At 44.3% G+C, this 20179-nt stretch overlaps 1 protein-coding gene across 1 annotated transcript in view; it reads right to left on the reverse strand.

The window, feature by feature from the left end:
- Positions 1-20179, reverse strand: part of TDP1 (tyrosyl-DNA phosphodiesterase 1) — an 84743-nt gene that overhangs the window by 49400 nt on the left and 15164 nt on the right. The window contains exons 4-7 of the mRNA XM_066607570.1: positions 18943-18998; positions 18560-18656; positions 13180-13214; positions 4753-4845 (exon numbers count right to left, since the gene is read on the reverse strand). Coding sequence (XP_066463667.1) covers positions 4753-4845; positions 13180-13214; positions 18560-18656; positions 18943-18998 — 281 coding nt within the window. The remainder of the gene's footprint in view (positions 1-4752; positions 4846-13179; positions 13215-18559; positions 18657-18942; positions 18999-20179) is intronic.

Consider the following 20179-nt stretch of genomic DNA (forward strand, 5'->3'; position numbering starts at 1 on the left):
CCGCGATAATCGTGGTATAACGCTTCCATTGATGTCAATGGAGCCTCTAAGACGTGCTCGAGCGCATTCCAGCACTGTGATTTTTGGGCACTGTCTGCTGTATTTTCTGCATTTAGCACACCTCATCAATTGTGGGGGGTGCTAAAAGCTGCTGTCGGAGGCGGGAACCTGCCTCTGAAAACATAAGTAAAACTTATGCTGAGCCATGTGTGAGAGAGTCCTAATAACTCAATTATTTCTAAGAATAATCCCAAACTACTTAAAATACAAGCCATACAGCACTAACAACATTAAGGGCTCTTTCACACGGGCGTGATGATTTTCGGCTGGTCATGTCATGGTCACAGTGTAGCCAAAAATTGCGTGAAGGGGCGCACAAAGCTGCGGTTTGTGCGGCCATTCAGATGGCCCGAGTCCGAGGCAGATATGCCGAGCCCAGGACGCCGCTGGGTGAGGATAGACAGCTTAGCTCTGCTAACCTGACTTTCCCTCTCCAGCTCTTGGCAAGGGGGTGTGAGCTAGTGTGCTATGCTCCTGCCCTCTCTCCGCCCCTTGCCAGCTGTTTACAATGAGGGGAGGCGAGAGCTTAGCAACTAGCTCCCGCCCTGTCCCATTGCAAACAGCCAGCAAGGGGCGGAGAGGAGGAGGGAAGGGGGAGGAGGTTTAGCAGACATGCTGCTGAACTCCCTTTTTCGGCAGCTGTCATAGGCTTCCATAGGAGTCTATGGCAGCAGCCGTATTCTAGCCAAGAAAGATAGTTCCTGAACTATCTTTCCTGGTCGGCGTAAAAGCTCCCAGCCGAAATGCGCTATGTTGGCCGGCCGGGTGCTTTTACGCTTTGGGAATACGCCCATGTGATCTGATGCATTGGAATCCAATACATCAGATGGTAGCATATATTGGCCGGCCGTGAAAACGGCAGCCGGTATACTTCGTGTGAATAAAGCCTAAATCCTACCATTCACTAAGAGCAGCGTGACATCACAGAGAATGTAGCATGTCTATAAGAATAACCTATAAAAGTTCAGTCAGCTGACCCAATACATCTTGGTGTCAAATAGTGGAACATAAAGAGAAACCCTGGGTCTTGTAGAGAAGACAGTCCTGCTGTTCACATGACAGGTAAAGTAATATCTCTGTATTGTTTGAGTATATGACATTCTAGACTGAGGAGTACAATATGGACATTACTTTACCCGTTTGTGAACAGCAGGACTCGGTCCTCTCTACAGGACTCTTATGTTCTACTATTTTACACCAAGTAATGCCCCTTTTAGACGAGTCAATTCTTGCTTGAACGAGCGAGTGATGATATCTCCAACTCGTTTGCGCTCTTCCAGCCTCTTTACACAGGCAGATCGCTGCGAATGGTTCACTTCTCGTCCAGCGCCCCACATTCCAATGCTACACGAGTGTTTAAAAACGCAACAAAAAGTGTACGAGCCGCGGATGATTTTTACCCCTGCTGAAACGACGAATGATTCTTGTTTGTCGCTCAGGTCGTTGGCTCGCGTTTGAACTGAATGATTATCGTTCGCTTACGCTTGTTTTAATGATTTTTAGAACGGTATCGTGATGTCTAAACGTAGCATAAGGCAGTGTACAGGGAGGACGGTGCGCAGCTTGTTGTACTAGGTCAGCTGACTGCCACAGAATGGGAACCTGAGACAAAAGATGAAAGGGCCACAAGTAATGTGTTTGGAGAAGGCAACGAGTGCAGGGGCTCCGGCAGCTGACATGAAAGAGCTTTTCAATATAATGCAGCAAAGTAAAGCCCCTTTTACATGGGATGACTGTCTGGCGCAGAGGTGCCCAACCTCCAACCCAGCGATGAGCGCTCCTGTGACTTTACACAGGAGGATCATAGCTCAGTGAACAGATGAACAACTGCCTGCCTAAACTGAATGATGCAACGGCAGACCAACAAGGATTTTATGGTCTGCATGCATTCATACTGTGCAATTATCATGTAAGCCGCTAGATCTAATGAGCAATTTGCACGATAATTGTGTTCTGTAAAAGGGGCTTAATGTACAGAGAGGACAGTGGCTGGAGGCTAAGCCTGTAGTGTCGGAGACCTTTTTTTGTCTGAACGGAAGGCACATTTCAGGTTTTATGTAATAGAGTATGCTGATTTCAAAAATCGAGACGAAAAAAAATTTGCCGAAAACCGGAACCCCTCCCTAAATCACCGGAAAAATTCACTGCCATGTGTCGATACAAAAAAAGACTAACTATCCTTCTCCTAAATAGTACATGAGTAAACTGAGTAGGCTAATGAGTATATGACTGATGTAAAGAGTGTCATGATTTTTTTGTACTGTACGTACAGAAATATAAACAAATATGGTTATGATGTTTCATGTATTTTGGGTTAAATTAATAAATAAATATGGTTTCTTTTATTTGGGGCATAAAATAAATAAACATAAATAAATATATAAAATATGAAAATTACTGATACAAATATGATTTTTCGTTTTTTTCAAGTGTAAATAGGGAGGTGTTCCGCTTTTCAAAGAATTTTTCTCGATTACATAAAACCTGAAATGTGCCTTCCATTCAGACAAAAAAGGTCTCCGACACTACAGGCTACTGGAGGCGCAGTGGGTCGTGCTGCCAGGCTGTACACAAGATGTAACAGATCATTCTTCTGTGCAGTATTAGACCCGCTCACTGTGCTACTGAAACAGAACACAAAGGAAGCAAACTGAAAGGGTTGGTTTTTTTTTCTTTAAACCAATTGAAATCAATAGGGATAAAAAATTAAATCTATATATCAGTTTTAATGTTGTTTTTCTCCAATAACAGAACAGAGACACAAAAGCCCTAAAAACTCAAGTGTGAACTGGTCCTTAGTATGTTTGAGTGTGACAGGAAACCCATCCAAAATACAGGGAGAACACCACTTCATGCAGATGTTGTCCTTGGTTGGATCTGAACGCTGCTGAATAAATGAAGAACTTGAATAACTTCCCTGCAACTATACAGGGCGATTCAAGAGGAGTGGTGCAAATGGAAAGCGGATTTCTTCATACATGAATTAACGTACAACAACTAAGATGACATGAAAAGATAGAAGAACCCTTCAGTGTGGGCGCTGTTGGTGGCATGGAGATGTCAAGTTGGTAGTCCAGTTCAGCGGAATCAATAACAGAGAACATCCTGGGATGCACCTGGGCAGAACTGGACATCTGCTGCGTCACCAATGGAGCACACCTCGAACATCTGTAAGGTGCAATACAAACTTGAAGAGTTCGATCTTTTCGTGTCACTCTGGCTGATGTACGTCAATTCAGGTATGGCTAAATCAGCTGTTCTTTTGCACCATTCTTTGGCAATCATTCTGTATATCCCAGTAGCAGGGCACAAATAGTTTTTTTGTAATTTCAGCATCTAGGAAGAGTTATTCAAGAAACAATACAGCTGCAAAGTTTACATAAACCAGGTAAAGCGGCTGAGGAAACTGAAGAGCAGAAAGCAGCGACTGCTGTGAAATCATAACCATAGTGTATGTATCTAGGTATGTACACCCACATATATGTGTAGGTTTATATAGAATCACAGATAATTTAAAGCAAACTGTGTCGTGGGACTGGAGGAAGCAGTCCTATTATATGCTGTTGATCTTCTGTGCTGATGCCCCTTCAGTTCGCTGGTTCCAAGTCCCATTTTCAGCTGTCCAAGATGGCCAATGCAATCTTTAACACTACTTAATCCTTACAGTGCATTAGTAGTCTAGACTATCAATGCACTTATATCAGCTCTGTTTGGATAGCACTGCTCATGTGACATGTGCTGGCCAATCAGAGAGCAGTGCACAGTGTGCATTAGGTAGCTAGAAAATTGTAGCAGCCATCTTGGAAGGCTCCTGAGCCAGCGAATCGGAGGGATTTTGGCAGAGAAGAATGACGAAAAATATAATCTCCTTCCCTGGCGAATTTTGGCCTAAAACCAGAAGGTCGCTTTAAAACATCACTAATGGATAGAGGTGGGTGCTGGATTAATAGTCATAGAAAAGTATTAGGCCTCATGTCCACGGGATAATTTTTATTTAAAATCTGCAGCGTTTTTCCCGCATGCGGATCCGCGCCCCAAAGGGATGCATTGGACACCCGCAGGTACTTAAATACCTGCGGATGTCATTTTTCCCTTCAGCCGCGGATCCGCGCGCGGGAAAAAAAACGCGACAGGCTCTCATTTTCGTGCGGGTGTCTCGCGGGGACGGCTCCCGCAGGCTTCTATTGGAGCCTATGGAAGCCGTCCGGATCTGCGAAACACCCGCAGCTGAATTAAAACTCACCTGTCCTTGACGCTGCGGGTCTCCCCTCCGTCGCGGCCGGATCTTCTTTCTTCGGCCCGGCGGATGTGCCGAGCACATCCGCCGGGCTGCAGAAAGAAGATCCGGCCGCGACGGAGGGGAGACCCGCAGCGTCAAGGACAGGTAAGTTTATTCTTATTTTCAGGCCTCATGTCCTCGGAAAAGGAAGGACCCGCTGCAGATTCCGCATGGAGAATCCGCGGCGGGCCTGATTTTCTTCATGGACATGAGGCCTTACAATTGCTTGTAAGTAAGATTGATTCTTTTATTTAACGTTTGCATTGAAATGAAAGACCGCACAGGAAACAAGCTCCACATTACCATCACTTGTGGATTATCGGATGCCAGATTAAAGTAATTACATGACACCCGTATATGTTTATATTCCTGGTCATAATCATCAGCTGTAAGCGATTATGTGTTCTACATACCCCTGAGTCTTCTGGTACCAGTCATCATGGATGAGGTTACTGGTGTGGATGACAACTCGTAGACCTTCCTCATATAATAGCAGCATCATTTTCCTTCAAGAGATAGCAAATATTTAATTATCCCTGGGACATTAGCAGCAGTGGATGTGTAAAGCCCCCCACAGATGTAAAGAGCCCCCTCCATGATCAGAACAGTGATCTCACATAGATTCAGTAGTTAAGGCCTCATGTCCATGGGCAGGTCGGACTCCGACCCTGCCCATGGCCGAGGACCGTGCATACCTGTCCGGATCGTCATTGCGGATGTGTGTGGAAGCGCCGGCCGGCACGCCACCGCACATGCGCAGTAGAGTTTTTGTTTTTAAACTCCTGCTTTCCCGCGGAAATCGCGGCTCGTACAGCTTCCATTGACTTAAATGAAAGCCGTCAATGCGGGAACCACACTGAAATTAAGCATGCTGCGATTTGATTTCCGAATCCAAAAGATCCACAAATCAAATCCGCAGGCTTTAATGCAGCTGCGCACGCACATGTTGCCCCGCGTTGATTCCGCAACTTAAATCCACCCGTGGACATTGGGCCTAAGTGTTATAACAGTTACTATACTATGAGTGGGGGAGGTTTTCATGGAAGAACACCCAGATTGTTTTATTGAAGTATATTCCACATACAAGCAAAGCTCAATAAAACAGAAATTTAGTCCATAAAACACAATAATTTGGTGTATAGAAAGGGCAAGGGAGGGGAGAGAGAACAAGCCCCCTCAGTTAATACAATTGAACAACCAGGATTAACATGGTTAATATATATTCAGTGAATTGCGAGTCTCATCTCGAAGTAGACTAGCTATCGGAAGCCCCTCTAGAGCACTGATATTGATGAAGAGAGCAAATGTGGAGGAGAACACGTGAGAGGGGAATTGCACCACTGACCCCATACCTTCTCAAAGTTTTCAGGACATTGACGTCCTTTATAGACCAAGTAGTTATATGGCACGACTGAATTTACCAGTTTCCTCCACATAGATAAAGGGTTTTTTCGATCCATCCATCGTAAAGCGATAGTTTTCATGGCTAAGAACAGTTTCCTCTCAGGAATATTCTTATGTGGTGTTGCCAGACCTCTTCATCAAGTACTTCAAACAGGCAAATCTCAGGACTCAAAAAGGTACAGGAATCCCCAAGATCTTGGAGAGGAGGCTCGTAACCTCTCCCCAAAAATCCTGAATGGCAGGGCACTCTCAGATTATATGCCAAAAATCAGCGTACCCGCATGAGCAACGAATACAGGTTGGTGATGACACTCTACCCATTTTATGTAGCCTTGCAGGGGTCCTGTAGCATTGGTGTACAATGTATAGCTGTATCAGCTTATTATTTGCCACTGGAGAAACAAATAAAAGTGATTCCAATAGCTCTTGAAAAAGTATCAGCTGTTAATGTGGGTATAAGTGTCCTCCATTTTGTTAGAGCTGGAGGTGTTGCATGGGATATTTTGGCTAATATCAGATGGGAATCTAATGTTGAAAATGCAATATACAAATTAAGGGGTAATGTGATACGCAAGTGTTGGCAGATGAGAACTGCATATTTAATGCATGTGTAACTTGTAGGCATCTATAAAAGTGGGTATGAGACAATTCGTACTCAGTTTGTAATTGGTTAAAAGAAGCCAGGGTTTTAAACGTATACAAGTCTCCCAATGTCTTTATACCATATAGCCCCCATACATGTGCGTCCTGCAGGGAATACAACTCCGAAAGTCCAGGATTATGCCATAGGGGCATATCGGCCACTATATCAGAGAATCTGCAGATAGACTTGGATTGTCTCCAAATCTGTGAAGCCAGCCTATGCATAGGAAGCAACCTACCAGATAGAGCTGATGGAGCCTCCAATATCGGCCACAGGCTAGGAATGGTTAGGAAATGCACCAGGTGGGCCTCCGAATGAGGGAGGGGGTCATTTTCAAGCCAACAACCCAAATGTATAAGTTGACTAGCCACATAGTATACAAACAGCCCCCGTAGACTGTCTTGGTTTTTGAAGGATAGAGATTCGTAATTTAAGACGGGAACTACCCCAAATAAAAGGAGTGCATAATGGAGTCTATTGACCTAAAGAAGTAGCACACTATCGGCATCGAGATCGGTTGTAATATTTAGATATTTAGGTAGCACTATCATTTTTAGCAGGTTGATACAGCCAGCTACTGAAAGTGGCAGAGAACCCCATACCTTAAATTGGGATTTAAAGTGATCTATTAAAAGGATGTACATTAAGATCCAAGGAACACTTGAGGTTGGAAGAAACTTGGATTCCTAGATATTTGAATGAGTCTGTAAACTGGAGGCCACACAGTGAGCCAGCATGACATAGGTGACTATCTGAGGAGAGGGGCATGAGGGCAGACTTAGGCCAGTTAATATGGAGTCCTGAGAAGTTGCCAAATTTGTTTATAAGATCCATCGCATATGGAAGGGCGGTTATAGGGTTAGAAAGAAATAGCATTAGATCATCAGCATATAGTGCCACTTGGTCCTTGCGATCCCCTATAACTATTCCCCTATACGATGGGCTCACCCTGAGGATGATAGCCGACGGTTCAATGGCCAATGCAAATAGTAGAGGGTACAGAGGGCAGCCCTGTCTTGTACCTCTATATAATGGAAAAAAAGGAGGTACATGAACTATTGACAGAGACTGCGGTCATTGGTGATTTACATATTAGGGACACCCATTTGATGAAAACTTCCCCAAAGCCAAATTTTTGCAAAACATATAGCAGGAAAGACCATTCAAATGCCTTTGTGGCAACCAGAGATGCTAGAGCCCAGTCCTCCCTCCTGTTTGCCCCAATTTGGGTGACTAACTGTACCCTTCTAAGACAGGTAGTCTTTCCAGGCATAAACCCTGTTTGGTCTGGGTGTACTAGTGTACTACTATGGAGTCGAGTTGGTTCACTAACAACTTAGTCAGGATTTTAAAATCTATATAGTGATATAGGCTGGACAAATATCTGTCTTGGATGATTTAGTAAATCCTACATGGAGCATGGGGTTGGACCCGATGACCCTGGAGGTCCCTTCCAACTCTACCATTCTATAGGCCAAGAAGAGCCATAATCAAGGGGAGCCTTGTCAGGTTGTAAAAGGAGTATGATTGTGGCTTCGTAAAAGGATATAGGTAGGCAAAGATTCGCTCTCGTAAGCTGCATTGTACGTGGCTAAGAGACAAGGAAGCAACGTATCTTGACATTTTGCATACACCTCCACTGGAAGGCCATCCGGGCCCAGTGACTTGCCTCTAGCTTTACTGGATAAGGCCTCCCACAGCTCAGTCAGGGTAAAAGCGGCATCCCCAAAGGTTTTTTGGGCTGGGGTAAGAGTCGGGAAGGGAATGTTGGCCAAGAAATCACTCAAATTCCTGTTAAGAGTGGCTAAATCTGGTTTTTATGCAATTCCCTGTAATATTGCACAAATCTCTCTCTTATTAAGTCTCTATTAGGGAGAATTTCCTCTGTGTCAGATTTAACGCAAAGTATTGAAGGGGATGCAGTATATTGATCAACTAGGTGGGTCAATAAAGTACTCAATTGATTACCCAGCTTGTAATATCTCGGTTTGGCAAAAAAGGTAGATCTGTGGGCCTTCTCCTGCAGCAATGTAAGATTATGCCTATCCTGCTGCAACCATTGGGTTAAATGTCCATTTTTATCAGAGAAAGCTGATTGGACCTTCCTAGTAGGGAAATTAGTCATGTTGGAGTGCAGCAAAACAACAAGTGAGCAAGTCTTCTGTGGACTAATTACATTGCAATTCCACTTTAAAATGGCAATTTCAAGTAGTCTGAGCACTCTCAAACGAGGCATAAACATTAGTGTTAGACTAGTGAGACAAGCCAGGGTCAGTATTTATTGTGCAACTTTGTGGAGAGTAAACTGAAACACAGTGTGATCGAGGAAAGACAAACAAGAAGAATCATGTGGACCTAAATAACTTGTAGAAGAGGTCAGCAGGAACAGGTCCTAAATTGTTCTCATGAACAGGCAGTGCAGTCAAGCAAATCGCAAGCCAAATACAACGCTGGTGCTCCAACTAACGTATCTGAACATGCAACTCGTTGTCGTTCATTAGCAATGATGGGATAGAACAGCAGAGGACCGGTTGTAGTACCATTGCTGTCCACAAGGCACAGAAAGGCTGGAGTCCAAATGGGCAAAAGTTGGATCACTAAAGAGTGGAAAGTCAGAGGAAGGCAGATTTCTGTTGCACCATGCTGTTGGGAGGGGCAGAATTTTCTGCAAGTAGGTTGAATTGATGAACCCTTCCTGCCAGTTGTCTGATGTCAATACCTGCATCTAATGTGTGTCAATTGTATGGGCCAATACTCCTGAAGAATGATTTCAACACTAAATGGAATCTCTGCCAAAATATTGTGGTTATGAAAGACATAGTAGGTCCAATACGCTACTAGATGGGTGTGTCTAAGAAAGTGGCCAGTGTATACACATACATTTTCCTGCTATAGAGGTGATGGGAGACTCAAACTGAGATCTTTGTCGTTTTATGGACTAAATACTATAAGCCTATGTCCACATGGGGGATTTCGCAACAACAAAAGAGTGTTGCATTCACTTATATGGAAATCCGGACAGAAAACAGAAAAAAAAAAGTAAATGACACATCCCTTCCTAATGCAGAATCCACTCTGGGTTTACTGCACATGCATTAACCTCACGGGATCAAGGCTAATTCACTTTCAATCTGCAGCTGGACCAATGCAAGTCTGCTGCAGAAATCCTTCTTCCGGGCCATAGAATTATTGCCTACAGTGCGTTATCCTTATATTTACGGCCACCACGAGATCTCTGCGACAGCTATGGCGAACATTTAGTGACTAAACCGTAAAAGCCCAAATCAGAGCGAGCGGCAAGCAATGCTAGGATGTTCCTCCGTTTCTGGCCTGTTGCTTGGAAACTGCTACTTGAAACTGAAATGAAGTGAATATAGAGCGATTCCCTCGTATACTTCTGTATGCTTTCATTTTTGTCTTTAGCTACAGGGTAATCATTGGGAATGTAAAGTTCACTAGCAAGGATTCATAAATCTGTCGGTGTCTACATACATACGTGTGCATATGTATATACGCATACTGTACATACAAGTCCAAGACAAATGATTTGCTGGCTTGTCACAAGCTCACAGATCAGACAATAGTATAAGGCCTACATAGATCAGGACCTGCTTTACATAGCAGCGGTCCCCAGCAGACCATAATGCCTTATGGCCGCTTTACATGTAATGATTGTTGCTAGAGATGAGCGAGCGTACTCTGCCACGCCCCTTTTTCACCCAAGCGCCGCGATTTTCGAGTACTTCCGTACTTGGGCGAAAAGATTCGGGGGGCGCCGTGGGTGAGTGGGGGGTTGCAGCGGGGAGTGGGGGGGAGAGGAAGAGAGAGAGAGAGAGGGGGCTCCCCCCTGTTCCCCACTGCTACACCCCGCGCCGCCACTTTTCCCCCCGCCCCCCCGAATCTTTTCACCCGAGTACGGAAGTACGCGAAAATCGCGGTGCTCGATCGAGTAATTACTCGAAACGAGTATATTCGCTCATCTCTAATTGTTGCTCAAAATTTGCTCATAAGAAACGACCGTGAATGATTATCCTTACATCTAAACACGAGCTACTGACTGAATGACTAACGGGAATTGTGCATTTCTCGTCAGTCATTCAGTTTCAGCCAGCATTAAAATAATCATTGGTTTGCTCACTTCTCGTTACAATTAAACACTCCTGGCTCAGTGTTAGGGCTTATTCACACGTCAGTATTTTGTGATCCAAAACCAGGAGTGGAGCGTTCAGAGAGAATGTAGAATGGAAAGATTCCTTCTGTATTTTGGACGCTCTCCTGGTTTTGGCTCACAAAATGCTGATGAAATATACGCCCGTGTGAATAAGCCCTAACACATAGAATGGGAAGCACTGAATAAGAAGTGAACAATTCCCAACGATGATCTGCCTGTCTAAACGAGCGCGAATGACTGCAAACGAGTTAGTGGTGACGTTCAACGAGAATCGGCTCGTGTAGAAGGGGCATTACGCTGTCCGTACACTAGAGATTACAGCTTTCTAAAGAACTTGTCTTTCATGGTTTGTCTGTGAAGCTGGTTGTTCTGGATGACAATGGCATTTTAAATGAGGATAGACTGATCCTGTTCCACATCAAGCAAGGATTTGAATTACTAGGGAGATAGATTGTGGCGATCTTAGAGCCAGCAACACTGAAAATTTTACACAGCTCCCCAATCACGATCCTTTCAAAAGATATCGATATTAGCGCAGTCACCAATGAGGGGTGGGCGATTTTATTGCTTTTAAGTCTTACATAGTAACATAGTATGTAAAGCTGAAAAGGATATATGTCCATCCTGTTCAGCCTATTACCCTCCAATGTTGATCCAGAAAAAGGTAAAAAAAAAAATTAAAAAAAACCCCAATGAGGTAGAAGCCAATTTTCCTCATTTAGGGGGGAAAAAAATTCATTTCCAACTTCAATCTGGCAATCAGAATAATCCCTGGATCACCGACCCTTGAAGTCATTAGTGACTTTAGCATGTAATATTGTATCACTCAGGCCCAGGTCTCTCTTGAACTCTTATCGATTTTGCTATCACTGAGTCCTCAGGCAGAGAGTTCCATAGTCTCACTGCTCTTACAGTAAAGAATCCCAATCTATTTTGGTGGAGGAACCTTCTTTTCGCTAGACGTAGAGGGTGCCCCCTTGTTACCGTCGCAGTCCTGGGTATAAACAGATGATAGAAGAGATCTCTGTATTGTCCCCCGATATGGTTATACATCGTTATTGCAGCGCCCCCTTGTTAAAGTTCTGGGTATAAATAAATGATGTGAGAGATCTCTGTATTGTCCCCAGATATATTTATACATAATTATTAGGTCGCTCCCCAGCCGTCTTTTTTCTAAACTAAATAACCCCAATTTTGATAACCTCTCTGGGTATTGTAGTGCACCTATTCCAATACTTTAGTTGCCCATCTTCGTACCTGCTCAAGCTCTGATATGTCCTTCTTGAGTGCCGGTGCCCCAAACTGTCCACAATATTCCATGTGTGCTCTGACCAGTGACTTGTAAAGAGGAAGAACAATGTTCTCGAGCTCTCTTAAGCGTGTAAAGGGCCCCTCACCAATCCCACACTGACCTGTTTCCCATAAACCAAAAGACGTCAACTGGGTAGATCACTTTCTCAATCCCCAATGCGGTGCATTCAACACAATCATTCATTTTGAAGAATTTAACTTGGCTCAGTTTTCTGGTGAATAGAGCCAGATCCTTAATCCATGTGAATAATTCAAATCTAGTGACGAGTACCAACGACAAACCCCCTTTCAACAACTGTACATCATTCTTCCCAAGCTGCCTATATGATAAATTAATGAATTGAAGTTAGTCTTCCATCTTCATAGTGTCAATATCACTTTGTGACCGTCTAACTCGAAAGACGAATAAGGAACCAAGGATCTACTCATTCCTTCTGTTCCCTCAGTAGACACAGGGATGAGAGGGACCTAAAACAATTGGCAGAGCTACTGGAAGACATAGAGGAATACCCCTCTCCTTTCCTCTGGTGTGATAGTTCCCCTGCCACAACCTCTGACTCGCTGGGGATGCTCTCTCCTTTCCTGATCAGGCGCAGACAATTACATCTGTTTGAGAGCTCATATTTGCACATGCCTCATAGGCACGACTCTTTAAAACCTTTAAATCCCTTAGAGTCTGAAAAGGTTTAGGTTCTTTCATAAAGACTGTGAATTTCTCAATATTCAAGTTGTAATGCCTTCTCCTTTTTCACAAAATCAGGGTCACTGGAGAAGGCCTTAATTAATTCTACAGCCCCTTTCAGAGCCATAGTATTACATCCAAGCAACAATGTTCTTCCTCCAGCAACGTACTAATAATCTCACATGCGCTGTCTGTGGCCTTTTACCCACCTTTGGGGGATTACGTCAGGCAGCTGGAACAAGAGTGATCCATGAACCACGAGATACTATCTCACGATCCACGAACCACGAGATACTTCTATACAACTACCACAGATCTCTACCTCTCCAAGGTTACCTGCCGATAGAATAAAGCATACTCTGCACTCCAGCAGGCAGGTATTCCAAGCTGCACCCTGTCCCCCTTATATTGTCTCAGATTGTAAGCTCTTGCGAGCAGGGCCCTCACTCCTATTGTTTAAAATGTTTTTTAGCTACTGTATAGAATATCTAATTTTGTCTTGTTAGGTAGCCTCTGATTTGTAAAGTGCTGCAGAACATGCGAGTGCCATTTACAGATTAAATTATTATATAGTGGATTGAGTCATTGCAGAAGCATTATATATGTGTATACAACATAATCCCACTTACGTATGGTGAGTCCCGAATGCCATATCCAGTCGAGCCTGCAGAAGAAACAAATCATTACACTTGGGTTAGAACAGAAGGTAAAAATATGAGGACCACAAGTAAAAAAGAAAAGCCAATTTAAAACATGGAGATCTACACTACCGTTCAAAAGTTTGGGGTCACATTGAAATGTCCTTATTTTTGAAGGAAAAGCACTGTACTTTTCAATGAAGATAACTTTAAACTAGTCCTAACTTTAAACAAATGCACTCTATACATTGCTAATGTGGTAAATGACTATTCTAGCTGCAAATGTCTGGTTTTTTGTGCAATATCTACAAGGGTGAATAGAGGCCCATTTCCAGCAACTATCACTCCAGTGTTCTTATGGTACAATGTGTTTGCTCATTGGCTCAGAAGGCTAATTGATGATTAGAAAACCCTTGTGCAATCATGTTCACACATCTGAAAAGAGTCTAGCTCGTTACAGAAGCTACAAAACTGACCTTCCTGTGAGCAGATTGAGTTTCTGGAGCATCACATTTGTGGGGTCAATTAAACGCTCAAAATGGCCAGAAAAAGAGAACTGTCATCTGAAACTCGACAGTCTATTCTTGTTCTTAGAAATGAAGGCTATTCCATGCGAGAAATTGCTAAGAAATTGAAGATTTCCTACAACGGTGTGTACTACTCCCTTCAGAGGACAGCACAAACAGGCTCTAACCAGAGTAGAAAAAGAAGTGGGAGGCCGCGTTGCACAACTAAGCAAGAAGATAAGCACATTAGAGCACATTAGAGTCTCTAGTTTGAGAAACAGACGCCTCACAGGTACCCAACTGGCATCTTCATTAAATAGTACCCGCAAAACACCAGTGTCAACATCTACAGTGAAGAGGCGGCTGCGGGATTTTGGGCTTCAGGGCAGAGTGGCAAAGAAAAAGCCATATCTGAGACTGGCCAATAAAAGAAAAAGATTAAGATGGGCAAAAGAACACAGACATTGGACAGAGGAAGACTGGAAAAAAGTGTTGTGGACGGATGAATCCAAGTTTGAGGTGTTTGGATCACAAAGAAGAACGTTTGTGAGACGCAGAACAAATGAAAAGATGCTGGAAGAATGCCTGACGCCATCTGTTAAGCATGGTGGAGGTAATGTGATGGTCTGGGGTTGCTTTGGTGCTGGTAAGGTGGGAGATTTGTACAGGGTAAAAGGGATTCTGAATAAGGAAGGCTATCACTCCATTTTGCAACGCCATGCCATACCCAGTGGACAGCGCTTGATTGGAACCAATTTCATCCTACAACAGGACAATGACCCTAAACACACCTCCAAATTGTGCAAGAACTATTTACAGCAGAAGCAGGCAGCTGGTATTCTATCGGTAATGGAGTGGCCAGCGCAGTCACCAGATCTGAACCCCATTGAGCTGTTGTGGGAGCAGCTTGACCGTATGGTACGCCAGAAGTGCCCATCCAACCAATCCAACTTGTGGGAGATGCTTCTAGAAGCGTGGGGTGCAATTTCTCAAGCTTACCTTAACAAATTAACAGCTAGAATGTCAAAGGTGTGCAATGCTGTAATTGCTGCAAAAGGAGGATTCTTTGACGAAAGCAAAGTTTGATGTAAAAACAATGTTATTTCAAATACAAATCATTATTTCTAACCTTGTCAATGTCTTGACTCTATTTTCTATTCATTTCACAACGCATGGTGGTGAATAAGTGTGACTTTTCATGGAAAACACAAAATTGTTTGGGTGACCCCAAACTTTTGAACGGTAGTGTACATAATGCACATATCAGTGATTTGTCAATGGGAGGATGGAACAATGCCTCTACAACGCCACCTATTGGAAGGCAGCATTCCTGCAAGTCAATGTCAGACCTTTTAACAGGCCTCGTAATGCGAACTGGGAATATAAGAGCCAAAGCCATAATCTTCTCCAGAAGGGAGAGATAACCATGTACAGATGGCTCTTTTGGGGGTTTTGCCCCTCATCAGTGCGCAGTAGGTTTCTGGGTTGGTTAGTGAGGCCTATAGGTGTGGGGCAGGAAGGGCATCATCCCTCCTTAGGGAGAGCACCTAGAAGGTGTAAGGAGGCTTATAAGGCTATGCATGGGAAATATGCAAACAGCAAGATGTAACAATGCCTCTACAGCGCCACCTATTGCATTCTTGCAAGTCCCAACCTACATCTCTAGGCCCTTCACTAGCCAAGCCAAAAACCTACTGTACACTGATGTCCGGTATTATTGTATCTTGGCGCTACCGGAAGCTAGCGGTTTGACAGTAGGAACGCCCCTCTCATACCCCTAGCTCCCGATTGGGTCAAGACTTCAAGGTCCTAGCAGCGTCTGCATAGTTTGCTGCCAGGCGTGCTGGCTTAGGGTGAGGATTACTTATCCACTTAGCCTTACAATCTCTGCACTTAAGAAAGTACGGCTAAGAAGAAAAGTAAGCCTGATGGTCAGGCAGCATGCCCAGGAACTAGCAAAGCAGACGCTGCAGCAGGAGTCTCACCGCTGGGTCCTACGGAGCTTCTCAGGCATGCATCCCTCCCGACCACCGGATGAGCAGTCTGTCCCAGCCAGAGCCTCTGTCGTGCGTGCCGGCCGTCAGCCGGATGTGTCACACCCGAACGCCGGATGAGCCCTCTGTCCCATCCACAGAGCCGGTCACTAGCGTCCCGGCTGCCTGCTCACTCCACGCCACCGCTGGATACACCGCAGTATACACCGCAGTGCCCCGCGGCTCTGTCAGCTTCCTGCTCTGCTGCTTCACACAGCGCCGGCCGGCTGTCATACTTTCTTCCCCCACCCCAGCACTATGACCTTGGTGCTGGCGGGGAGGGGGGGGGGGCGCCTTGTATGCCACCGCTGGGAAAGAGGCTTGCACCTGGGGCTGCCTGGCTGCAGCCCTTGGTCGATGTCAGCATCTGACATGAAGGCCTTGGAATTTTACGTTTTGCTTAGTGGGCTGCCAGGACCTGCAGCCCAGACTGCTGTGCAGCCAATCAGGTACAGAGGGCAGCATCCCCGTCAATCTTGGCTCCACCAGGACTTCCTGGTGGCGTCAAGATACAATAATACCTTGATGTCTTAGTGCACTAAAACAGCTGTCTGTACATGGTTATTTTGTCCTTCTGGAGAAGACTCTGGCTTTGGCTCATAATTCCCAGTCATCGTTACAAGGCTTGTTAAAGTCTGACATTAACTTGCAGGAATGCTGCCTTCCAATAGGTGGCACTATAGAGGCATTGTTCCATCTTTCCACTTGCATATTTCCCAGAGGAGCATGGATGGCCTTAGAAGTCTCTTCACACCTTCTAGGTGCTATCCATAAAGAGAAACAATATCCTTCCTAACCCCAGTTATCTGTGAGAACATGGCGGCAGTTGAGAGTTTTAGAAGAGCTGGAGAAACACATTGTCTGTGACATTGACGTTTCTAACAAGAACTTTTATCTGTAGAGGATGAAAATCACAGGTGTGAAGCAGGCTCAGGAAAAGCTTGATTTAAAAGTTCACAGTATTTGAAATCCGTGACACAGTGCCGCCCTCTAGTGGTCACAGGTGGTAATTGCATAAAAAGCTGAACGGATACAAATTTTATTTATTTAAATAGAGTTTTTACCATGACAGAGGAGGATGATTCAAACACTTAGGCTGGGTTCACACAGGGCGGATTTGCCGCGGAAAGCCCGCCGTGGTAAGTCAGGCAGGAACCGCGGCTGCGGCGGCCGCGGCTGCATGCGGCAGCCGCGGCTTTCAAATATGCAGCATGTCTATTTATTTTTTCTTTCCGCTGCGGCCGGCGCTCCCATAGAGGAGAGCGCGGTCAAACCGCGAGATTTCCGACAGGAATCCGCCCCGTGTGAACCCAGCCTTATATTATTGGGGATTTATGCTATATTAGGAGAAAATGTTCTCAGCTTCATTGCATTTTTACAATCAAACTACACACAAATGTAATTTGGGCTCGGCCCTGCGTGTCTGTTGACAGGACAGTTTGGTTTAACATTATGGCTGATACACGGCCAAATTCCCAGGACACAGTACAGGAACAAAGGAGACATCCATGCGGCAATTTCACATGGTTATTATCCATTCAGTCGCATCCAACCCTCGGTCACTCCATGGACCAATGTTCTCCACGCATTACTGTCTTTCACTGCTTCTGTCAGTTCGGTGATTGACATGTTGATGATGGCCTTGATTGTATCTGGCCATCTTGTTCTTTGTTGTCCATTGACTTTGCCAAGCATCAGTACTGTTTCCAGTGAGTTTGCGCGCATCACGTGGCTTTAAAAAAAAAAGGGGGGGGGGGGGGGGTCGCTGTTGGAGGATCTTGCCCTTCAGTAATATTTTTGGTTTGACGCGATCTAACACTACCTTGATTGTTGTCACAGTGGTTCAAGGTATCCGTAGTATTCTCCTCCAGTACCAGAGTTCAAACGCATCAATTTTTCTTCTGTTTGTCTTCCTGAGCGTCCAACTTTCGCCACAATATGTCGTTATTGGAAAGACGATTGCATTGACCGGTCTGGTGTTTGTTGCAATGCTAATATCCTTGCTTTCCAGATCTTTTCCCTTCCTTGCATTGCATTCCTACCAAGTGTAATCAGTCTCTTGATCTCAGGTCCAGATTGCCTGTTGCAATTGATTTTTGGATCCAAGGAAGAGGAAATCTTGGACCGTCTTGACGACTTCGTTGCTAATTTTTATGTTCACTGTACCGTTGTCTACCGCAGCCATGACTGGTTTTCTTACTGTTGAGATACAGTCCCATGCGTTCGCTTTCCTTTTGCACTCGATGGATAAGGTATTCCAGGTCCCTTTAATTTTCTGCTAGCAGGGTGGTGTCATCTGCATATCGAAGGTTGATATTTCTGCCACTGATTTTTGACTCAGATTTCTAATTCGACCAAATTGCATCGCCTCATGATAGTTTCTGCATACAGATTGAAAACGACTGGTGATAAAGGCGTACGGCAAGGCTGCATTCTCTCGATTTCGAACCAATCCGCGTTTTCACATAGCTTGTACCAACACTCTTGTTTCCATTAAAAGCTGTCAATTATCCTTTCCACAGTCCTCGCCGCCAGCTGACCCCCCTCTCCAATCCTCGCCGCCAGCTGACCCCCCTCTCCGTTCCTCACCGCCTGAACCACCAGATGACTCCTCCACAGTCCTTACTTCCCTGACAGCCATCTCTCTGCCTGTCATTATTGCCTACATTGACAGCTGTCTTTTCCCTGGTCATCACTGTGACAGCTGCCTCTGCTCCTGCCTGTCACTTATTCTGCCATCTGTGTCTGCAGTGACAGCTTTAATTTTTAGACATTTAAGGATATTTCAATAAAGCAATAAATGTATAGATTAATGGAATAGGATATAAACACCTGGCACAGCTGGATATTCTCATAGGGATGAGCCGCTTCATGTAGCCGAGTTTTGGATTCCCGTTTCTCGCCATGGACAATCAGCAATGGTTTATTCCTTTCAATATAACAGAAAAGTGCAGGGTGAAAAATTAAATATTGCAAAAACATATCTTTGAACCCATTCTCTGGTTATATCCTAGCATGCAGACCTTATGCTTCTCACAGCTGTTTGTTTAAATTGTATCCAAGCCAAGCAATCCTGGAGACATGGCTGATTACAAGCTATATTCGCTACTTTCTTAATTTCAGCCTTTTCCATGCCATATTCTTATTATATTATGTATTCCTTGGGCTTGTTCAAAATGTTCTTATTCGACTGCAAAAGAACACAGCCAACTCACCGAAATTCTTCCGGGTACTGCTTCACCAGCCAGGGCACATCTATGCAATAATTAAACTAGAGAAACAGAAAACATGCAGGGTTTAAGGTAAAAAAAACGCACAACAATACTCTGTAAACATTTCATGATATAATTAGTTTTTCTAAATACTATTTGTAAATATCTCTAAACGGTCGACAATAGATTTGAGCTAGGAAACCTCCTTAGTTTAGGCCGTGTTCATGTTGTGTTTGGCAACAGCACTGGGAAAGCTTCCATGGAACACAGAACGTACCCATAGGCCCCTATTTACTCAAAAGGAGGCCAAAACTGTGTACTTTCTGACTAGGTTGGCATGGCATGCGCCCACAGAAGACTGAGCTTTCATTTGCAGTAAGCCACCGGGAGAAAAAGTAGACTTCTCTTTTTTCTTGCAACATTGTGCTCAAGGGGCGTTGTATAGCTTAACTGTGATGTGAACAGAGCCCTAGTATTATCAGAGTACAGGGTATTTCAGCATTAAACCAAAATGGAGATATTGGGAATTACAATCTTTTCAAATCCACCTATTGGTATTTTTTAATATATAAATTATTAGTATGTGCGAATTTAAGAAACTGAGTAACATGCATAATTAGGGAACAATATCAACCTACTCCCCTTCCAGGACCTGTAGATCCCCTTTCCCTGTCTGCAGCCCCTCTCTAAATGTTCAGAAATGAGCGTTGATCTTCAAATTCTATTACTGCAGAAAGAAATTAAGGGGATTATTCACATCACTTTAGGGTTCCGTTTTTCAGCTCCATTATGGGAGCAGGAAAGTGGCACCCACTGTCTGAGCGGAACCATCATAGGACCAGAAAGCACCAAACAGACCCCATTGCCTATGATGGCGATCAGTTCAGTTTCTGTCTTACATTCTGCAGCATTTCGCAGGTGAAAATAACGTTGCATGCAGCACCATTTCATCCTGTTTTTTAGCGGAATTCAACTACGGAGGTTCCAAAGTGAGCCTTTATTACTGATGTGAACAGACCCTAAATTATAGGCGAAGAGGAGGAGGATGCATGCTGAGAAGAGCAAGGAAGTGCTAAGGAGTGTGATATCTGGACTACACTATCTTATGTGTGCGCAGAAGAAAACACTACCATAAAGGGCAAACCAGGAAGAACATGCCTGGGAATGGATAGCAATCAAAATATGCAGGCTAGATATATAAAATGGTTTAAGCTGAGAAACAAGTAATACACATCTACAG

Source organism: Eleutherodactylus coqui, chromosome 6 (assembly GCF_035609145.1).
Source record: "Eleutherodactylus coqui strain aEleCoq1 chromosome 6, aEleCoq1.hap1, whole genome shotgun sequence".
Lineage (NCBI taxonomy): Eukaryota > Metazoa > Chordata > Amphibia > Anura > Eleutherodactylidae > Eleutherodactylus > Eleutherodactylus coqui.